Source organism: Aquarana catesbeiana, unplaced genomic scaffold (assembly GCF_042186555.1).
Source record: "Aquarana catesbeiana isolate 2022-GZ unplaced genomic scaffold, ASM4218655v1 unanchor237, whole genome shotgun sequence".
Lineage (NCBI taxonomy): Eukaryota > Metazoa > Chordata > Amphibia > Anura > Ranidae > Aquarana > Aquarana catesbeiana.
In genome coordinates, this window is record NW_027362665.1 from 218 (window position 1) to 17113 (window position 16896).

Sequence of the window (16896 nt, forward strand, 5' to 3'; positions counted from 1 at the left end):
TCTTACTGATCCTGTAGTTCCGTTGTCTCCCGATTTACTGTGTATGGAGTGCATATTCTGTAAACGATGTATATTATATTCAGTTTTAATCCTATTTTTGTCTTTCCCCGTTTTTTAGTATATATTTTTGAAATAAAAATTAGACTTTAATGATATAAGTATCCTTATTGTGCCTATAAAGTCTTGGTGCCTGCCCACACTTTCACGTTCTCTAAACAATTTATATTAGACGTGGCACACATATGTATCCTGTATCCGCATGACCACTATGCGATGATACATTCCCAATTGATCCTATTTGAAAGATGAGATTTGTGGGGTCCTCTACCTAGACTTTTAATGATATAAGTATCCTTATTGTGCCTATAAAGTCTTGGTGCCTGCCCTCATCTTTCAAATGTCTTTCCATCCAGAGTCTATATGTCCTATGACATCACACTGACCTCACAGCTCCTCCTCCCAATGTCCCTCCATCCAGAGTCTATATGTCCTATGACATCACACTGACCTCACAGCTCCTCCTCCCAATGTCCCTCCATCCAGAGTCTATATGTCCTATGACATCACACTGACCTCACAGCTCCTCCTCCTAATGTCCCTCCATCCAGAGTCTATATGTCCTATGACATCACACTGACCTCGCAGCTCCTCCTCCCAATGTCTCTCCATCCAGAGTCTATATGTCCTATGACATCACACTGACCTCACAGCTCCTCCTTCCAATGTCCCATCTGGCTCTTTTCTGATGCTCCTAGGATGTGGGCGGACCCTTTGCATCCTCACTAGCAAAGTAGGACTGTTTGTCCCATGTTGTATGTAACAACACCAGAATTGCTTAAGACAATACTTTAACCTGCATAGTGTGGGGGTCCTGTGGGGGTAAATTATATCTCAGTCTGAAGTGGGGCTTTAATAAAATGGAAACTTGAATGGAGAGGTGAGGAGGATTCTGGGAATATCATTTGATTTTACTATTTGTGTTCAGATCTAGAGATTTCCTTCTAGAGATTCTAGAAGTCACCAGAGAGATCATGGAGGAGAGGTGAGCGGTGCTGGGAATTCTGGGACATTATCCAGTAACAGACAAGGGATGTGTCTGGATGGTGACTGTATCATTGTGTGTGTCAGGTTCCTATAAGGTGTCAGGATGTCACTGTCTATTTCTCCATGGAGGAGTGGGAGTATTTAGAAGGACACAAGGATCTCTACAAGGACGTCATGATGGACAATCAGCCGCCCCTCACATCACCGGGTAAGAGGAGACTTTATTGTAAAGGAGAGAGCAGTACGGAGGGTCCACCTAGATCCCCCATCATCTGATAAACACATAGAAACAATGTATTCAGTCAGTGTGTGTGTTTCCTACAGATGGATCCAGTAATGGGAACCCACCAGAGAGATGTCCCCGTCCTCTGTATTCCCAGGATTCCACACAGGAAGGTCACACCATCCCTCACCATCATCAGGTAGATGAGGAACAATCACTGATAGTATCATTAGGATCTGTACATTATCTGCATTGTTACCATTGATGTCATTTTTATTATATATATTCAGAGTAGAAACCTGAGAGATTCTAAAGTTGAGGTTAAAGAAGAGATAAAAGAGGAGGATGATGAGGATGGGGTGATGGAGGAGTCAGAGTCTCTAAAAGAATACAAAGATCTGTACCAGGACACCATGGTGGAGTCATCCAGCTACAGAAACCCACCAGAGAGATGTCCCCGTCCTCTGTATTCCCGGGATTCCACACAGGAAGATCACACCATCCCTCACCATCATCAGGTAGATGATTGACAATTATTGGTAGTTCTGATTTATACACAGCATGATTGTTACAATGAATGTTTTATTATATATTCAGAGTGGAAATCTCGGGGATGATAATATTGATGTTAAAGAAGAGTATAAAGAGGAGGATGAGGAGTATGGAGTGATGGAGGAGTTTTCAGAAGGACACAAGGATAAGATGGAGCCACCTAATACCAGGAACCCACCAGAGAGATGTCCCCGTCCTCTGCATTCCCGGGATTCCACACAGGAAGATCACACCATCCCTCACTGTTACAAGGTTGGTGGGACGGATCATCTAGAACATGGACTTGAGGAGACAGAGGGGTTTATTTACTGAAGGAAAATCCACTGTGCACTTGGAGGTGCAGTCACTTTAGATCTAAAGGGGAACGTAGAAGGAAAATAAAAAGAACAGCATTTTTTTCTTGTATATGATTGGATGATATAAATCAGCAGAGCTTCCCCTTATTTCGGATCTCCCCTTCAGATCTACAGTGACTGCACGTCCATGTGCAGATGTAGTGCGCAGTGGATTTGTCTTTAGTAAATCAACACCAATGTGTAGATTTCTTATGTGATGTCACAATAATAAATCTTATATCTTACAGATGATATTCTCTCTCATTTTCTTGATTTAGAGTGGAGATCCAATCGATATAGAATTTGAGGTTAAAGCAGAAGAAGAAGAGAGGTATGTGAGGGATGATCAGCAGTCTATGGAGGAGGATGGAATAACGGGGACATTTATAGAGGAGGACACTCCTACAGAGATCAGCACAGGTGGGTCATTAACACTAAATACATTCCTCCACCCATACTGCTCACTGATTGGTCCAGAGTAGGGCGAGGACTGGGTGATATCAGCCTGTAATCCCCTGGTCACTTTCCTGAGCTGTGTTCCCCGTCCTGTATTCCTGTATTTCTCTCGGATAATCTTCCTTCTCTGTGCTGCAGACACAATTTATGTATCTAGACTGGATTTATGGAGATTCTGGGGTTCAGCTGGCAGCAAAATGTTCATTTTCACCATAGACATTACTAGATCTAGGCACCTGGGGTATGTGGTTTGAGTCTTCTGCCCCATACCCGGGTATGGCAAGATGTCTGACAGAACAATCCCCCCAGGATTACTTGTTCTGTTGTCTGCTGGCTGTGCCGGGTGGAGGGATATGTCTGTATAGTCTCAGACCCAAGTCACTGAGTGCAGTCTCAGGAGATGGGAGGCAGCGGTGTGGGACCTCTGCAACTTGTCTCATGTAAACATTTAATCTTCTACTGATCACTGAATACCAATATTATGAGTCCTGACCCTTACACTGTATAATTTATATTGTACATTACATACTCCTGACCCCTGCACTATATACTCTATGTTGTACATTATATACTCCTGACCCCTGCACTATATACTCTATATTGTATATTACATACTCCTGACCCTTACACTATATAATTAATATTGTACATTATATACTCCTGACCAGGGTCGATGCAAGGATTTTTGTCTACTTAGGTGAAGGTGCATTTTGGTGCCCCCTCAACCATCCTCCTGCTACCTCCCTCCCCTCCACAATGCAAACCCCCCACCCCCATATGGCATACACTTTATTTGCCTGACGTTACATCATCAATGTTGCCTTGCATTCATTCATGAATATAATGGAGTGTACATCTCATTGCATTACATTCTTTCCCGGCCTTCATGGCTGGGGAAACTGTCAAAGTCCCTTCCAGGTCAGAAACAAGAAGGGGAGGAGAGCAGACCTGTGTCCGTTCTTCTCCCTCCCTTCTACCCGGCAGCACCCACTATGGGCAAGCAGAGCCCAGGATACATAGCAGGGGGGCTATCAGTGATTTTTAGTGGGACTGCGACATTGCAGCGGACAAATCAGACACCTAACTGACACTTTTTTGGGGACCATTGACACCAATACAGTAATCAGTGCTAAAAATATGCACTGTCACTGTACTAATAACATTGGCAGGGAAGAGGTTAACATCAAGGGGGATCAAAGGGTTAAATGTGTCCCTAGGAGGTACTTGCTAACTGTGGGGGGGGGGGGGGTGGACTGACTGGGGGAACACAGATCTGTGTTCTGCTTAGCAGGAACACTAGATCACGTTGTTCATACCTGACAGAATGGTGATCTGCCTTGTTTACATTGGGAGACCGCCGTCCTGTCTCTCTGGGGAAGGATCATGGGTGGCCGGAGGACATTGCTTCCGCCAGACCCAATGACTGGCTCCCCCTGTGGCCACTCAGCGCAAGTGCCCCTGCTGGATATTGCACAGAATAATGTACAGGTATGTCGTTTCACGCAGTAGAGCCAACCGGCCGCAGTGTATGTACTGCAGCCAGTCAGCAAGTGGTTAAGTTATAACAAAAAGCAAAAAACATATTTCTCCATTTACATGAAGGTCAGGTTAATATAACCCAACACAGGGTTCTCCTTTACAGTGTGAGGGTGGACTCTGTGGACCCTGATGTAAAGGAGAACTCTGTGGAATCTGATGTAAAGGAGAGCTCTGTGGAATCTGATGTAAAGGAGAACTCTGGAATCTGATGTAAAGGAGAACTCTGTGGAATCTGATGTAAAGGAGAACTCTGTGGAATCTGATGTAAAGGAGAACTCTGTGGAATCTGATGTAAAGGAGAACTCTGTGGAATCTGATGTAAAGGAGAACTCTGTGGAAGCTGATGTAAAGGAGATCTCTGTGGAATCTGATGTAAAGGAGAACTCTGTGGAATGTGATGTAAAGGAGAACTCTGTGGAATGTGATGGAAAGGAGAACTCTGTGGAATGTGATGGAAAGGAGAACTCTGTGAAATCTGATGGAAAGGAGAACTCTGTGGAATCTGATGGAAAGGAGAACTCTGTGGAATCTGATGGAAAGGAGAACTCTGTGGAATCTGATGGAAAGGAGAACTCTGAGGAATCTGATGTAAAGGAGAACTCTGTGGAATCTGATGTAAAGGGGGAACTCTGTGGAATCTGATGTAAAGGAGAACTCTGTGGAATCTGATGTAAAGGGGGAACTCTGTGGAATCTGATGTAAAGGGGGAACTCTGTGGAATCTGATGTAAAGGAGAACACTGTGGAATCTTATGTAAAGGAGAACTCTGTGGAATCTGATGTAAAGGAGAACTCTGTGGAATCTGATGGAAAGGAGAACTCTGTGGAATCTGATGTAAAGGGGGAACTCTGTGGAATCTGATGTAAAGGAGAACTCTGTGGAATGTGATGTAAAGGGGGAACTCTGTGGAATCTGATGTAAAGGAGAACTCTGTGGAATCTGATGTAAAGGAGAACTCTGTGGAATCTGATGTAAAGGAGAACACTGTGGAATCTGATGTAAAGGAGATCTCTGTGGAATCTGATGTAAAGGAGAACTCTGTGGAATCTGATGTAAAGGAGAACTCTGTGGAATCTGATGTAAAGGAGAACTCTGTGGAATCTGATGTAAAGGAGAACTCTGTGGAATCTGATGTAAAGGAGAACTCTGTGGAATCTGATGTAAAGGAGAACTCTGTGGAATCTGATGTAAAGGAGAACTCTGTGGAATCTGATGTAAAGGCTGATGTAAAGTCTGATGGCTGACTCTGGTGTAAAGGGAAACGGTGATATAAAGGGAGTCTCTGGTCACCACAGCCCCCTCCTTACACAAGAGTCCAGAGAACTCCCCCTTACATCACAGTCCAGAGACTGCGGACATGGGAGGTCAGAGACTGCGGGCATGGGAGGTCAGAGACTGCGGGCATGGGAGGTCAGAGACTGCGGGCATGGGAGGTCAGAGACTGCGGGCATGGGAGGTCAGAGACTGCGGACATGGGAGGTCAGAGACTGCGGGCATGGCCAGTGGGAGGTCAGAGTCTGCGGACATGGCCAATGGGAGGTCAGAGACTGTGGACATGGGAGGTCAGAGTCTGTGGACATGGGAGGTCAGAGTCTGTGGACACGGGAGGTCAGAGACTGTGGACACGGGGGGTCAGAGACTGTGGACACGGGGGGTCAGAGACTGTGGACACGGGAGGTCAGAGACTGTGGACACGGGAGGTCAGAGACTGTGGACACGGGAGGTCAGAGACTGTGGACACGGGAGGTCAGAGACTGTGGACACGGGAGGTCAGAGACTGTGGACACGGGAGGTCAGAGACTGTGGACACGGGAGGTCAGAGACTGTGGACACGGGGGGTCAGAGACTGTGGACATAGCACATGGGAGGTCAGAGTCTGTGAGCATGGGAGGTCAGAGACTGTGGACATGGTCAATGGGAGGTCAGAGTCTTTGGACATGGTCAATGGGAGGTCAGAGACTGCAGACACGGGAGGTTAGAGACTGTGGACATGGTCAATGGGAGGTCAGAGTCTGTGAGCATGGGAGGTCAGAGTCTGCGGACATGGCACATGGGAGGTCAGAGTCTGCGGACATGGCACATGGGAGGTCAGAGTCTGCGGACATGGCACATGGGAGGTCAGAGTCTGCAGACATGGGAGGTCAGAGACTGTGGACATGGCACATGGGAGGTCAGAGTCTGTGGACATGGGAGGTCAGAGTCTGTGAGCATGGGAGGTCAGAGACTGTGGACATGGGAGGTCAGAGACTGTGGACATGGGAGGTCAGAGACTGTGAACATGGGAGGTCAGAGACTGCAGACATGGGAGGTTAGAGACTGTGGACATGGCACATGGGAGGTCGGAGTCTGCGGACATGGGAGGCCAGAGACTGTGGACATGGGAGGACAGAAACTGCGGACATGGGAGGTCAGAGACTGCGGACATGGGAGGTCAGAGACTGCGGACATGGGAGGTCAGAGACTGCGGACATGGGAGGTCAGAGACTGCGGACATGGGAGGTCAGAGACTGTGGACATGGGAGGCCAGAGACTGTGGACATGGGAGGCCAGAAACTGCGGACATGGGAGGACAGAAACTGCGGACATGGGAGGACAGAAACTGCGGACATGGGAGGTCAGAGACTGCGGACATGGGATGTCAGAGACTGCGGACATGGGATGTCAGAGACTGCGGACATGGGAGGTCAGAGTCTGCGGACATGGGAGGTCAGAGACTGCGGACATGGGATGTCAGAGACTGCGGACATGGGAGGTCAGAGTCTGCGGACATGGGAGGTCAGAGTCTGCGGACATGGGAGGTCAGAGTCTGCGGACATGGGAGGTCAGAGTCTGCGGACATGGGAGGTCAGAGACTGCGGACATGGGAGGTCAGAGACTGTGGACATGGCACATGGGAGGTCAGAGACTGCGGGCATGGGAGGTCAGAGACTGCGGGCATGGGAGGTCAGAGACTGCGGGCATGGGAGGGCAGAGACTGTGGACATGGGAGGTCAGAGACTGCGGGCATGGCCAGTGGGAGGTCAGAGTCTGCGGACATGGCCAATGGGAGGTCAGAGACTGTAGACACGGGAGGTTAGAGACTGTGGACATGGCACATGGGAGGTCAGAGTCTGTGGACACGGGAGGTCAGAGACTGTGGACACGGGAGGTCAGAGACTGTGGACACGGGAGGTCAGAGACTGTGGACACGGGAGGTCAGAGACTGTGGACACGGGAGGTCAGAGACTGTGGACATTGGGGGTCAGAGACTGTGGACATAGCACATGGGAGGTCAGAGTCTGTGAGCATGGGAGGTCAGAGACTGTGGACATGGTCAATGGGAGGTCAGAGACTGTGAACATGGGAGGTCAGAGACTGCAGACATGGGAGGTTAGAGACTGTGGACATGGCACATGGGAGGTCGGAGTCTGCGGACATGGGAGGCCAGAGACTGTGGACATGGGAGGACAGAAACTGTGGACATGGGAGGACAGAGACTGTGGACATGGGAGGTCAGAGACTGTGGACATGGGAGGTCAGAGACTGTGGACATGGGAGGTCAGAGACTGTGGACATGGGAGGTCAGAGACTGTGGACATGGCACATGGGAGGTCAGAGACTGCGGACATGGGAGGTCAGAGACTGCGGCCATGGGAGGTCAGAGACTGCGGCCATGGGGGTCAGAGACTGCGGGCATGGGGGGTCAGAGACTGCGGACATGGGAGGTCAGAGACTGCGGACATGGGAGGTCAGAGTCTGCGGACATGGGAGGTCAGAGTCTGCGGACATGGGAGGTCAGAGTCTGTGGACATGGGAGGTCAGAGTCTGTGGACATGGGAGGTCAGAGACTGTGGACACGGGAGGTCAGAGACTGTGGACATGGCACATGGGAGGTCAGAGACTGCGGACATGGGAGGTCAGAGACTGTGGACATGGGAGGTCAGAGTCGGTGAGCATGGGAGGTCAGAGACTGTGGACATGGGAGGTCAGAGTCGGTGAGCATGGGAGGTCAGAGACTGTGGACATGGGAGGTCAGAGTCTGCGGACATGGGAGGTCAGAGACTGTAGACATGGCACATGGGAGGTCAGAGTCTGTGGACATGGGAGATCAGAGACTGCGGACATGGGAGGTTAGAGACTGTGGACATGGCACATGGGAGGTCAGAGTCTGTGGACATGGGAGGTCAGAGACTGTGGACATGGTCAGTGGGAGGTCAGAGACTGTGGACATGGCACATGGGAGGTCAGAGACTGTGGACATTGTCAATGGGAGGTCAGAGACTGTGGACATGGCACATGGGAGGTCAGAGTCTGCAGACATGGGAGGTCAGAGACTGTGGACACGGGAGGTCAGAGTCTGTGGACATGGGAGGTCAGGGTCTGTGAGCTTGGGAGGTCAGAGACTGTGGACATGGTCAATGGGAGGTCAGAGACTGTGGACATGGGAGGTCAGAGACTGTGGGCATGGGAGGTCAGAGACTGTGGGCATGGGAGGTCAGAGACTGTGGGCATGGGAGGTCAGAGACTGTGGGCATGGGAGGTCCGAGACTGTGGACATGGGAGGTTAGAGACTGTGGACATGGCACATGGGAGGTCAGAGTCTGTGGACATGGGAGGTCAGAGACTGTGGACATGGGAGGTCAGAGACTGAGAACATGGGAGGTCAGAGACTGAGAACATGGGAGGTCAGAGACTGCGAACATGGGAGGTTAGAGACTGCAGACACGGGAGGTTAGAGACTGTGGACATGGCACATGGGAGGTCGGAGTCTGTGGACACGGGAGATCAGAGACTGCGAACATGGGAGGTCAGAGACTGCAGACACGGGAGGTTAGAGACTGTGGACATGGCACATGGGAGGTCGGAGTCTGCGGACATGGGAGGTCAGAGACTGCGGGCATGGGAGGTCAGACTGCAGACATGGGAGGTAAGAGACTACAGACATGGGGGGTCAGAGACTGTGGACATGGTACAGGGGAGGTCAGAGTCTGTAGACTCTGGATACCCCATATGGGAACCTCCACCAGACCTGTGCCCCCTGTCCTCCAAACACACCCGCAGCCTGCAGACTCACCATAATCAACCCTTAACCCCCCAATCACGAGACAAACCACACAGGTGTTGAGGGTTAAACATGCAAAGCATAAAACTGTTTATTAAATACAAAACATCCACCTTTATACACAGTTGGGGACACTCCCTTTAGCCTTGTCATAGAGGGGGAGGGGACAAGGAAGAACCAATGGGAACTCAACACTTGTACATTGAAACAGAAACTAGAGTTGAAACACATAAAGAGATTCTGATAAGCAGGCAGCCCCTCCTTACACATCCCCTCCCGAGATGTGTCTCCAGACCTTTGTCTACAGGCCATGACCCAACATAATTACACCAATAACAAGAGGGGGGATGGGATGCAGCTGATATAGGGACCTTCATTACATTATCCCATTGTCATTTTGTCCCCAAGTCTCGTAGCCCCACGCTTTGGGAATGCCGCCATCTTGTATATGTCTTTATCAGCTAAAAGTACATTGTTTGTGGAATAAAAGTGGTTCTAATGAACCGGCGACCACGGACACAAATGTCTGGAGGTGGCATCTTCCCCAGGTGGTGGGAGACGGCAAATAGCCCTCCAAATCTCCCGTTCTCTGCTGGGCCATAGTCTGTGTGTAGGAGGCCAACCCAGAGCCCCCTCCCAGGGCTCAGTGGATTCTGTCACATGACATTTTATATCTGATGATCTGATTGGAGCACAGCAGGAACCAATCAGCTCATGTCTAGTAATAATCTTTTTATTTCTATTTTAGTAGATGGACGGGAGATGAGGAAAACCTCAGAGGATTGTCTCACTTTGTCTCCAGACTGTAAAGTAGAAGATGAGGACATCACACAGTATAGTCCAGGAGAAAACCCGACTACCTCAAATGTCCATCCGGCACCACACAGTGTAGATGGACCATCGTATTCCTCTTATCCTGAGGAACCTCAGACTGTGAGGGACGGTGCCGTCCTTCCAACAGAGAAGAGCTTTTCCTGTACTGAGTGCGAGAAGTGTTTCCAGTTTAAATCCAAACTTAATAGGCATATAAGATCTCACACAGGGGAGAAGCCATATTCCTGTCCTGAGTGCGGAAAATGTTTTTCACAGAAGTCCATTCTTTCCAAACATCAGAGATCTCACACGGGGGAGAAGCCGTATTCCTGTCCTGAGTGTGGGAAGTGTTTCCATTTTAAATCTGGTCTTTATGTGCATATAAGATCTCACACAGGAGAGAAGCCGTATTCCTGTCCTGAGTGTGGGAAATGTTTTTCACACAAGTCCATCCTTTCCAAACATCAGAGATCTCACACGGGGGAGAAGCCGTATTCCTGTCCTGAGTGTGGGAAATGTTTTTCACGGAAGTCTCATCTTGACACACATCAGAGATCTCACACAGGGGAGAAGCCGTATTCCTGTCCTGAGTGCGGGAAATGTTTTTCACGGAAGTCCCATCTTAACACACATCAGAGATCTCACATCGGGGAGAAGCCGTTTTCCTGTCCTGAGTGCGGGAAATGTTTTTCACAGAAGTCCGATCTTTACAGACATCAGAGATCTCACACGGGGGAGAAACCGTTTTCCTGTCCTGAGTGCGGGAAATGTTTTTCAGAGAAGTCCAATCTTTACACACATCAGAAATCTCACATGGGGGAGAAGCCATATTCCTGTCCTGAGTGCGGGAAATGTTTTTCAATGAAGTCCAGTCTTAACACACATCAGAGATCTCACATGGGGGAGAAGCCGTATTCCTGTCCTGAGTGTGGGAAATGTTTTTCACGGAATTCTCATTTTTACACACATCAGAGATCTCACAAGGGGGAGAAGCCGTATTCCTGTCCTGAGTGCGGGAAATGTTTTTCACAGAAGTCCAGTCTTTATACACATCAGAGATCTCACACGGGGGAGAAGCCGTATTCCTGTCCCGAGTGAGGGAATTGTTCCTCACTGAAGTCCTGTCTTCCTGTACATCAGGGATCCCACACAACTCTTGAGGTGTATTAGTGCCTTGAGTGTGGGAAATGTCTTCTCTATGAATGTTGCTGGACATCACAGCTCTCATGTGAGGAAGAAGCACACCCTGATATACACCTCAGATATACTCCATGGCTGATCTTCATCATGTAAGAAACAGTTGATAAGGAGATCAGAGATCACCAAAGACATGGATGAAGTATTGTAAAATACAATGGATGGGCAGCTCATACAGGTCTGGTAATGTACTTTTATGTCATGGCTTTCTTCCAGGTCCGCACCCATGCACGTGCACACCCAGAAACCTCCACTGTCATTGGCTGTAGGATAAGTTTGTCAGCAGGTTCCAGCCAATGATTTTGCCCCGTACCCTGCTGATCACCTGCAGCCAATGACAAATCACTCCTGTGTTTTATTTTGTAAACACGGGGGGCTATCTTGTGATTTCTTCTCTTCCCGAGTCCTTTTCGGTTCAGGAAGAGAAGAGAACATCACACTGTGTGTATAATCACCACACTTTACACCCACACACCTTAGATTGGCATATTTAACCCCATTGATTGCCCTCATTCACCCTTTGATCACCCCTGTCACCCAACCAGTGCCATTAGTACACCGTCAGTGTACAGTATTTTTCACCAATCGCTGTATTAGAGTCACTTGTTACATCAGATAGCACCAGGGTCAGCTAGCATTAGATTGTCCACACACTATCACACTCACACTATAGAATCCTGATCACCACCATTACTAGTATAGTGTGTGTATTAATCAATAACCTGATCATGAACAGAATTATATAAATGTCCCCCCTTAGTATAGTGTCTGTATGGATCAATATCCTGATCACCGCCATTGGTAGTATAGTGTCTGTATGATCAATATCCTGATCATGAACAGAACTATATTAGTGTCCCCCCTTAGTATAGTGTCTGTATGGATCAATATCCTGATCATGAACAGAACTATATTAGTGTCCCCCTTAGTATAGTGTCTGTATGATCAATATCCTGATCATGAACAGAACTATATTAGTGCCCCCCCCTTAGTATAGTGTCCCTAATAACGCAGCATTAGCAGGATCAGCCCTTCTGCCCCCCAACAAGTGCAGTGTCAGTAGATCACCGGCACCTCTGATACATTGCACACATAACCGCAGTGTTAGCAGAATCAGGCCTGATTTCTTCTAGCACTAGCAGGTAAGTTTTATTTGTGTAGCACCCTGTAGTTTGGGCAGGGAGCTCCTCCCAAATTTACTTGCCAGGAGTAGTTATCCTGGTTGATAGAGATCTATTGATTTCTCCCTAAGTTTGGCCTTGTTGCACTTTTCTCTTCTACCACTAGGTGGCAGGCTACTTGGTGGTACTAGATATGAGAAGGGAAATCCAAGGTCAGGTTATGGGTATATGGGGTATCTCAGCCAATGGGCAGGGGTTTTCTTGAATCCCTTGGCCTGCTGGGAGAGCCTATTTATTCTTGTGGAGTGAGGTGATTGATGTTCTGTGCCACCTGGATGGCTGTCTAGGTGGACATGTGTCGTATGTCCCGGGCTGCTAGGCCAGAGATTGGGCTTATCCCGGGCACATCTGGCTGCTGTCTGAGGGCCTATCCAGAAGCAAGAGAGCAGAGCAGGGTTGGGAATGTGGCTTGCAGTCCTACCAAAAGTGACGGTTCTGCTGGCCTGAGAACCTGTCATGGTCGGAGGAAGAGGGGAAGCTGTCGCCACTAAGGGACCATCCACTTTATTACCAGGGACCACAGTGAGTAACTGAAGCAAGAACCAGAGCAGTATTCTCACTGAATGGGCATGGGGGAGAATCAGGAAACTTCAGGCAGTGATCAAGTCAGGGACCCAACCAGCGGAGGTGACACTTGTAGAGCAGCCTTGTGTGTCAAGCCAGGGACCGAGAAGGCCAGTAGGGTGAAGCTTGAGAAGTATCTGGAGTGCTAGGGACCCAGCAAAGATGCGGGGGTGACACTTGAGGAAGATACCACCGTGAAGATTGGAGAAGCTCAAGGGATTCAGTGTCAGTGAATCAGAGGGTCTAGTGAGAGACCGGGAGCTCAGTGGGCTGCAGAACTACAAGGAGAAGTTGTAGTGAAGGTGAAAGAACTGTTATGCTTTGTGTTAGGAACTGGTAAAGACTGTTGCCATAGGAGATAGCATTCCTGCACGTGCAGATGTGGCGTCTTGCTGGATGCCTTTCCCTGCACAGCTGTCCTATTGAAGTCTCTGAGTCTGCTAACTGAACTTGCAACTATGTAAGGGTGTCCTGTCCCTAACCCTCTTTCCCCCAAAAAGTTTGTAAGAGAAATAAACATCTCTTTTGCATTCAAGAAGTGTCTGGCACCCAATAAGATCCACCTTGCACCCATTATGCCTCACAACCAACCACATACAGAAGGATGTCAGCTATCTCTGGCCCTGGAGGTTCTCATTAGACTGAAGGAGGCTGGAGACCTTGCTACATTTGTAGTTGTTCAAGCAGTCCCTGACAGCCAGGAGCTCTTTTTCCTGTGAGTCACACTAGGTATCTGTGAAATTAGTGGCCAAAATGTCCCAACAAAGGTACTCTAGTGAAGAGTAGGGATGAGCCGAACACCCCCCGGTTCGGTTCGCACCAGAACCTGCGAACGGACCGAAAGTTCGCACGAACGTTAGAACCCCATTGACGTCTATGGGACTCGAACGTTCGAAATCAAAAGTGCTCATTTTAAAGGCTAATTTGCATGGTATTGTCCTAAAAAGGGTTTGGGGACCCGGGTCCTACCCCAGGGGACATGTATCAATGCAAAAAAAACTTTTAAAAACGGCCGTTTTTTCGGGAGCAGTGATTTTAATGATGCTTAAAGTAGAAAAAAAAAGTGAAATATTGCTTTAAGGTGTCTATAGTATGCCTGTAAAGTGACACGTGTTTCCCGTGTTTAGAACAGTCCCTGCACCAAATGTCATTTTTAAAGGAAAAAATCTCATTTAAAACTGCTTGCGGGTTTAATGTAATGTCGGGTCCTGGCAATATGGATGAAAATCAGTGAGACAAACGACATGGGTACCCCCCAGTCCATTACCAGGCCCTTTGGGTCTTGTATGGATTTTAAGGGGAACCCCGCACCCAAATTAAAATAAGGAAAGGTGTGGGGCCACCAGGCCCTATATACTCTGAACAGCAGTATACAGGCGGTGCAAACAAGACAGGGACTGTAGGTTTGTTGTTAAGTAGAATCTGTTTGTAATTTTGAACGGGTACATTTTTAACGTGTTTAGCTCCAGCCAAAAAATCTTTTTTAAGCTTTTTGGAAAACATAGGGAAGGGTTATCACCCCTGTGACATTTGTTTTGCTGTCTGTCCTCCTCTTCAGAAGATTTCACCTCACTTTTTGTCCCAATGAAAAATGTTTTTTGAAAATTTGGATTTTTTTGTGGAACAAGGATTGGAAAGCATCAGTGGAAAGGAGAATTTTTTTTCCCATATTAACTCTTACAGGAGAGAATTTCCCTTCCTAGGGGTAGATTTCATCTCACTTCCTGTTGTCTCCTTCCGTTTGCAAGTAGGAGTTGTTTGTAAGTTAGATGTTTGAAAGTAGGGTCCTGCCCTATATACTCAGCAGAAATTTGGGCCTTAGGTGTTGCTGTGGCCACAACACTGTAAGCCCTCACAGGACCCTGCTGTGAAATATTAGATCAAGAATTGTAATTACATGCCCCTGTTGAACAGGAGCTGAAAAATTAGGCCTTAGGCACTGGTGCTGGTGCCACAACACTGCAACCCCTTACAGACACTCTAGTTGGAACGCAGGAACGAGCCCTGCTGCAAAGTATTGCATCAAAAATTGTAATTACACGCCCCTGTTAGACAGGGACAGAAAAATTGGGCCTTAGGCACTGGTGCTGGTGCCACAACACTGCAACCCCTCACAGACACTCTAGTTGGAACGCAGGAATGAGCCCTGCTGCAAAGTATTGCATCAAAAATTGTAATTACACGCCCCTGTTAGACAGGAGCAGAAAAATTGGGCCTTGGGAACTGGTGCTGGTGCCACAACACTGCAACCCCTCACAGACACTCTAGTTGGAATGCAGGAACAAGCCCTGCTGCAAAGTATTGCATCAAAAATTGTAATTACACGCCCCTGTTAGACAGGAGCAGAAAAATTGGGCCTTGGGCACTGGTGCTGGTGCCACAACACTGCAACCCCTCACAGACACTCTAGTTGGAATGCAGGAACGAGCCCTGCTGCAAAGTATTACATCAAAAATTGTAATTACATGCCCCTGTTAAACAGGGGCTGAAAAATTGTGCCTTAGGCACTGGTGGTGGCGCCCAGAACCAAAAATGTTCTTACAAGCTATTAGCGTGATGATTGAGGAGGAAGAGGATAATTACTCAGGGATAGTCACTCAGCATCAGCATAGGCAGTCTTTGAAGGGATCTGAGATTTCAAAAAAAATTATTCGGTTACATCAGCATCAGGTGCTTGGTAGCTGGTGGTGATCCAAGACTGATTCATTTTTATGAAGGTCAGTCGATCGACCGAGTCGGTGGACAGATGCACCCTGTGATCGGTTACCACGCCTCCAGCAGCACTGAATGTGCGTTCCGAAAGAACGCTGGATGCAGGACAGGCCAGTAGCTCAATTGCATACTGTGCAAGCTCTGGCCAGTGATCCATCCTCAAGACCCAGTAACCCAGAGGATTTTCGGTGGGAAAGGTGTCCAAGTCTGATCTTGCCCCTAGGTATTCCTGCACCATGTAAAACAGACGCTGGCGATGGTTGCTGGAATCGATCATACCTTGGGGCTGCGGACCAAAAAATTGTCTGAACGCATCGGTCAGACGGCCACCTTCTCCACCACTCCTTCTTTGACTGACCGAAGCCTCAGCAACACGTTGTCCAGAAACAGGAGTTTGTAACCTCCCAGTCTCTGGGAACGCGTTGCACAGACCTTTCTGCAAGGCCTCCCGAAGATGTTTCATCCTCTGCGATGGCAAGATAAGGTCCGCAACCTTACCCTTGTAACGTGGATCAAGGAGGGTTGCCAGCCAGTATTGGTCCTTCTCCTTGATACCACGAATACGAGGATCCTTACGCAGGCTTTGCAGGATCAGGGAGGCCATGCAGCGTAGGTTTGCTGAGGCATTCGGTCCGGAGTCCTCTGGGTCACTAAGGATGACATGGTCCGCAGCCACCTCCTCCCAGCCACATACAAGTCCATGTGTTTCTTGGGACTGATCCCTTAAAGACTGCTGCTGATGCTGAGTGCCAGGCTCCACCTCCATACTGACACAATCTTCCTCGTCCTCTTCCTGTGTGATCGGCGGGCACGCAGGAACACTGTCTGGATAAAGGGGGCCTTGAGAGCTAAGGAAGTCCTCCTCTTCCTGCCTCTGTTCTGCCTCAAGTGCCCTGTCCATTATTCCACGCAGCGTGTGCTCCAACAGGTGGACAAGGGGGACAGTGTCACTGATGCATGCACTGTCACTGCTCACCATCCTCGTGGCCTCCTCAAATGGTGACAGGACAGTGCATGCATCCCTGATCATGGCCCACTGGCGTGGGGAAAAAAAAACAAGCTCCCCTGACCCTGTCCTGGTGCCATTGTCGCACAGGTACTCATTGATGGCCCTCTGCTGCGTGTGCAGCCGCTGCAGCATGGCCAACGTTGAGTTCCACCTGGTGGGCATGTCACAGATTAGGCGGTTCTTGGGCAGGTTAAACTCCTTTTGGAGGTCCGTCAGCCGAGCACTGGCAT

The 16896-nt window shown here is 48.7% G+C and overlaps 1 protein-coding gene across 1 annotated transcript; it reads left to right on the forward strand.

The window, feature by feature from the left end:
* Window positions 1–413: 413 nt before the first annotated feature.
* On the forward strand, window positions 414–16524 carry LOC141122015 (uncharacterized). The gene is made up of 7 exons (XM_073611810.1): window positions 414–1042; window positions 1129–1252; window positions 1369–1466; window positions 1558–1785; window positions 1865–2071; window positions 2433–2574; window positions 9939–16524. The coding sequence occupies exons 2-7, from the start codon at window positions 1168–1170 to the stop codon at window positions 11099–11101; spliced, it is 1923 nt and encodes a 640-aa protein (XP_073467911.1). The 5' UTR covers window positions 414–1042; window positions 1129–1167; the 3' UTR covers window positions 11102–16524.
* Window positions 16525–16896: the final 372 nt, after the last annotated feature.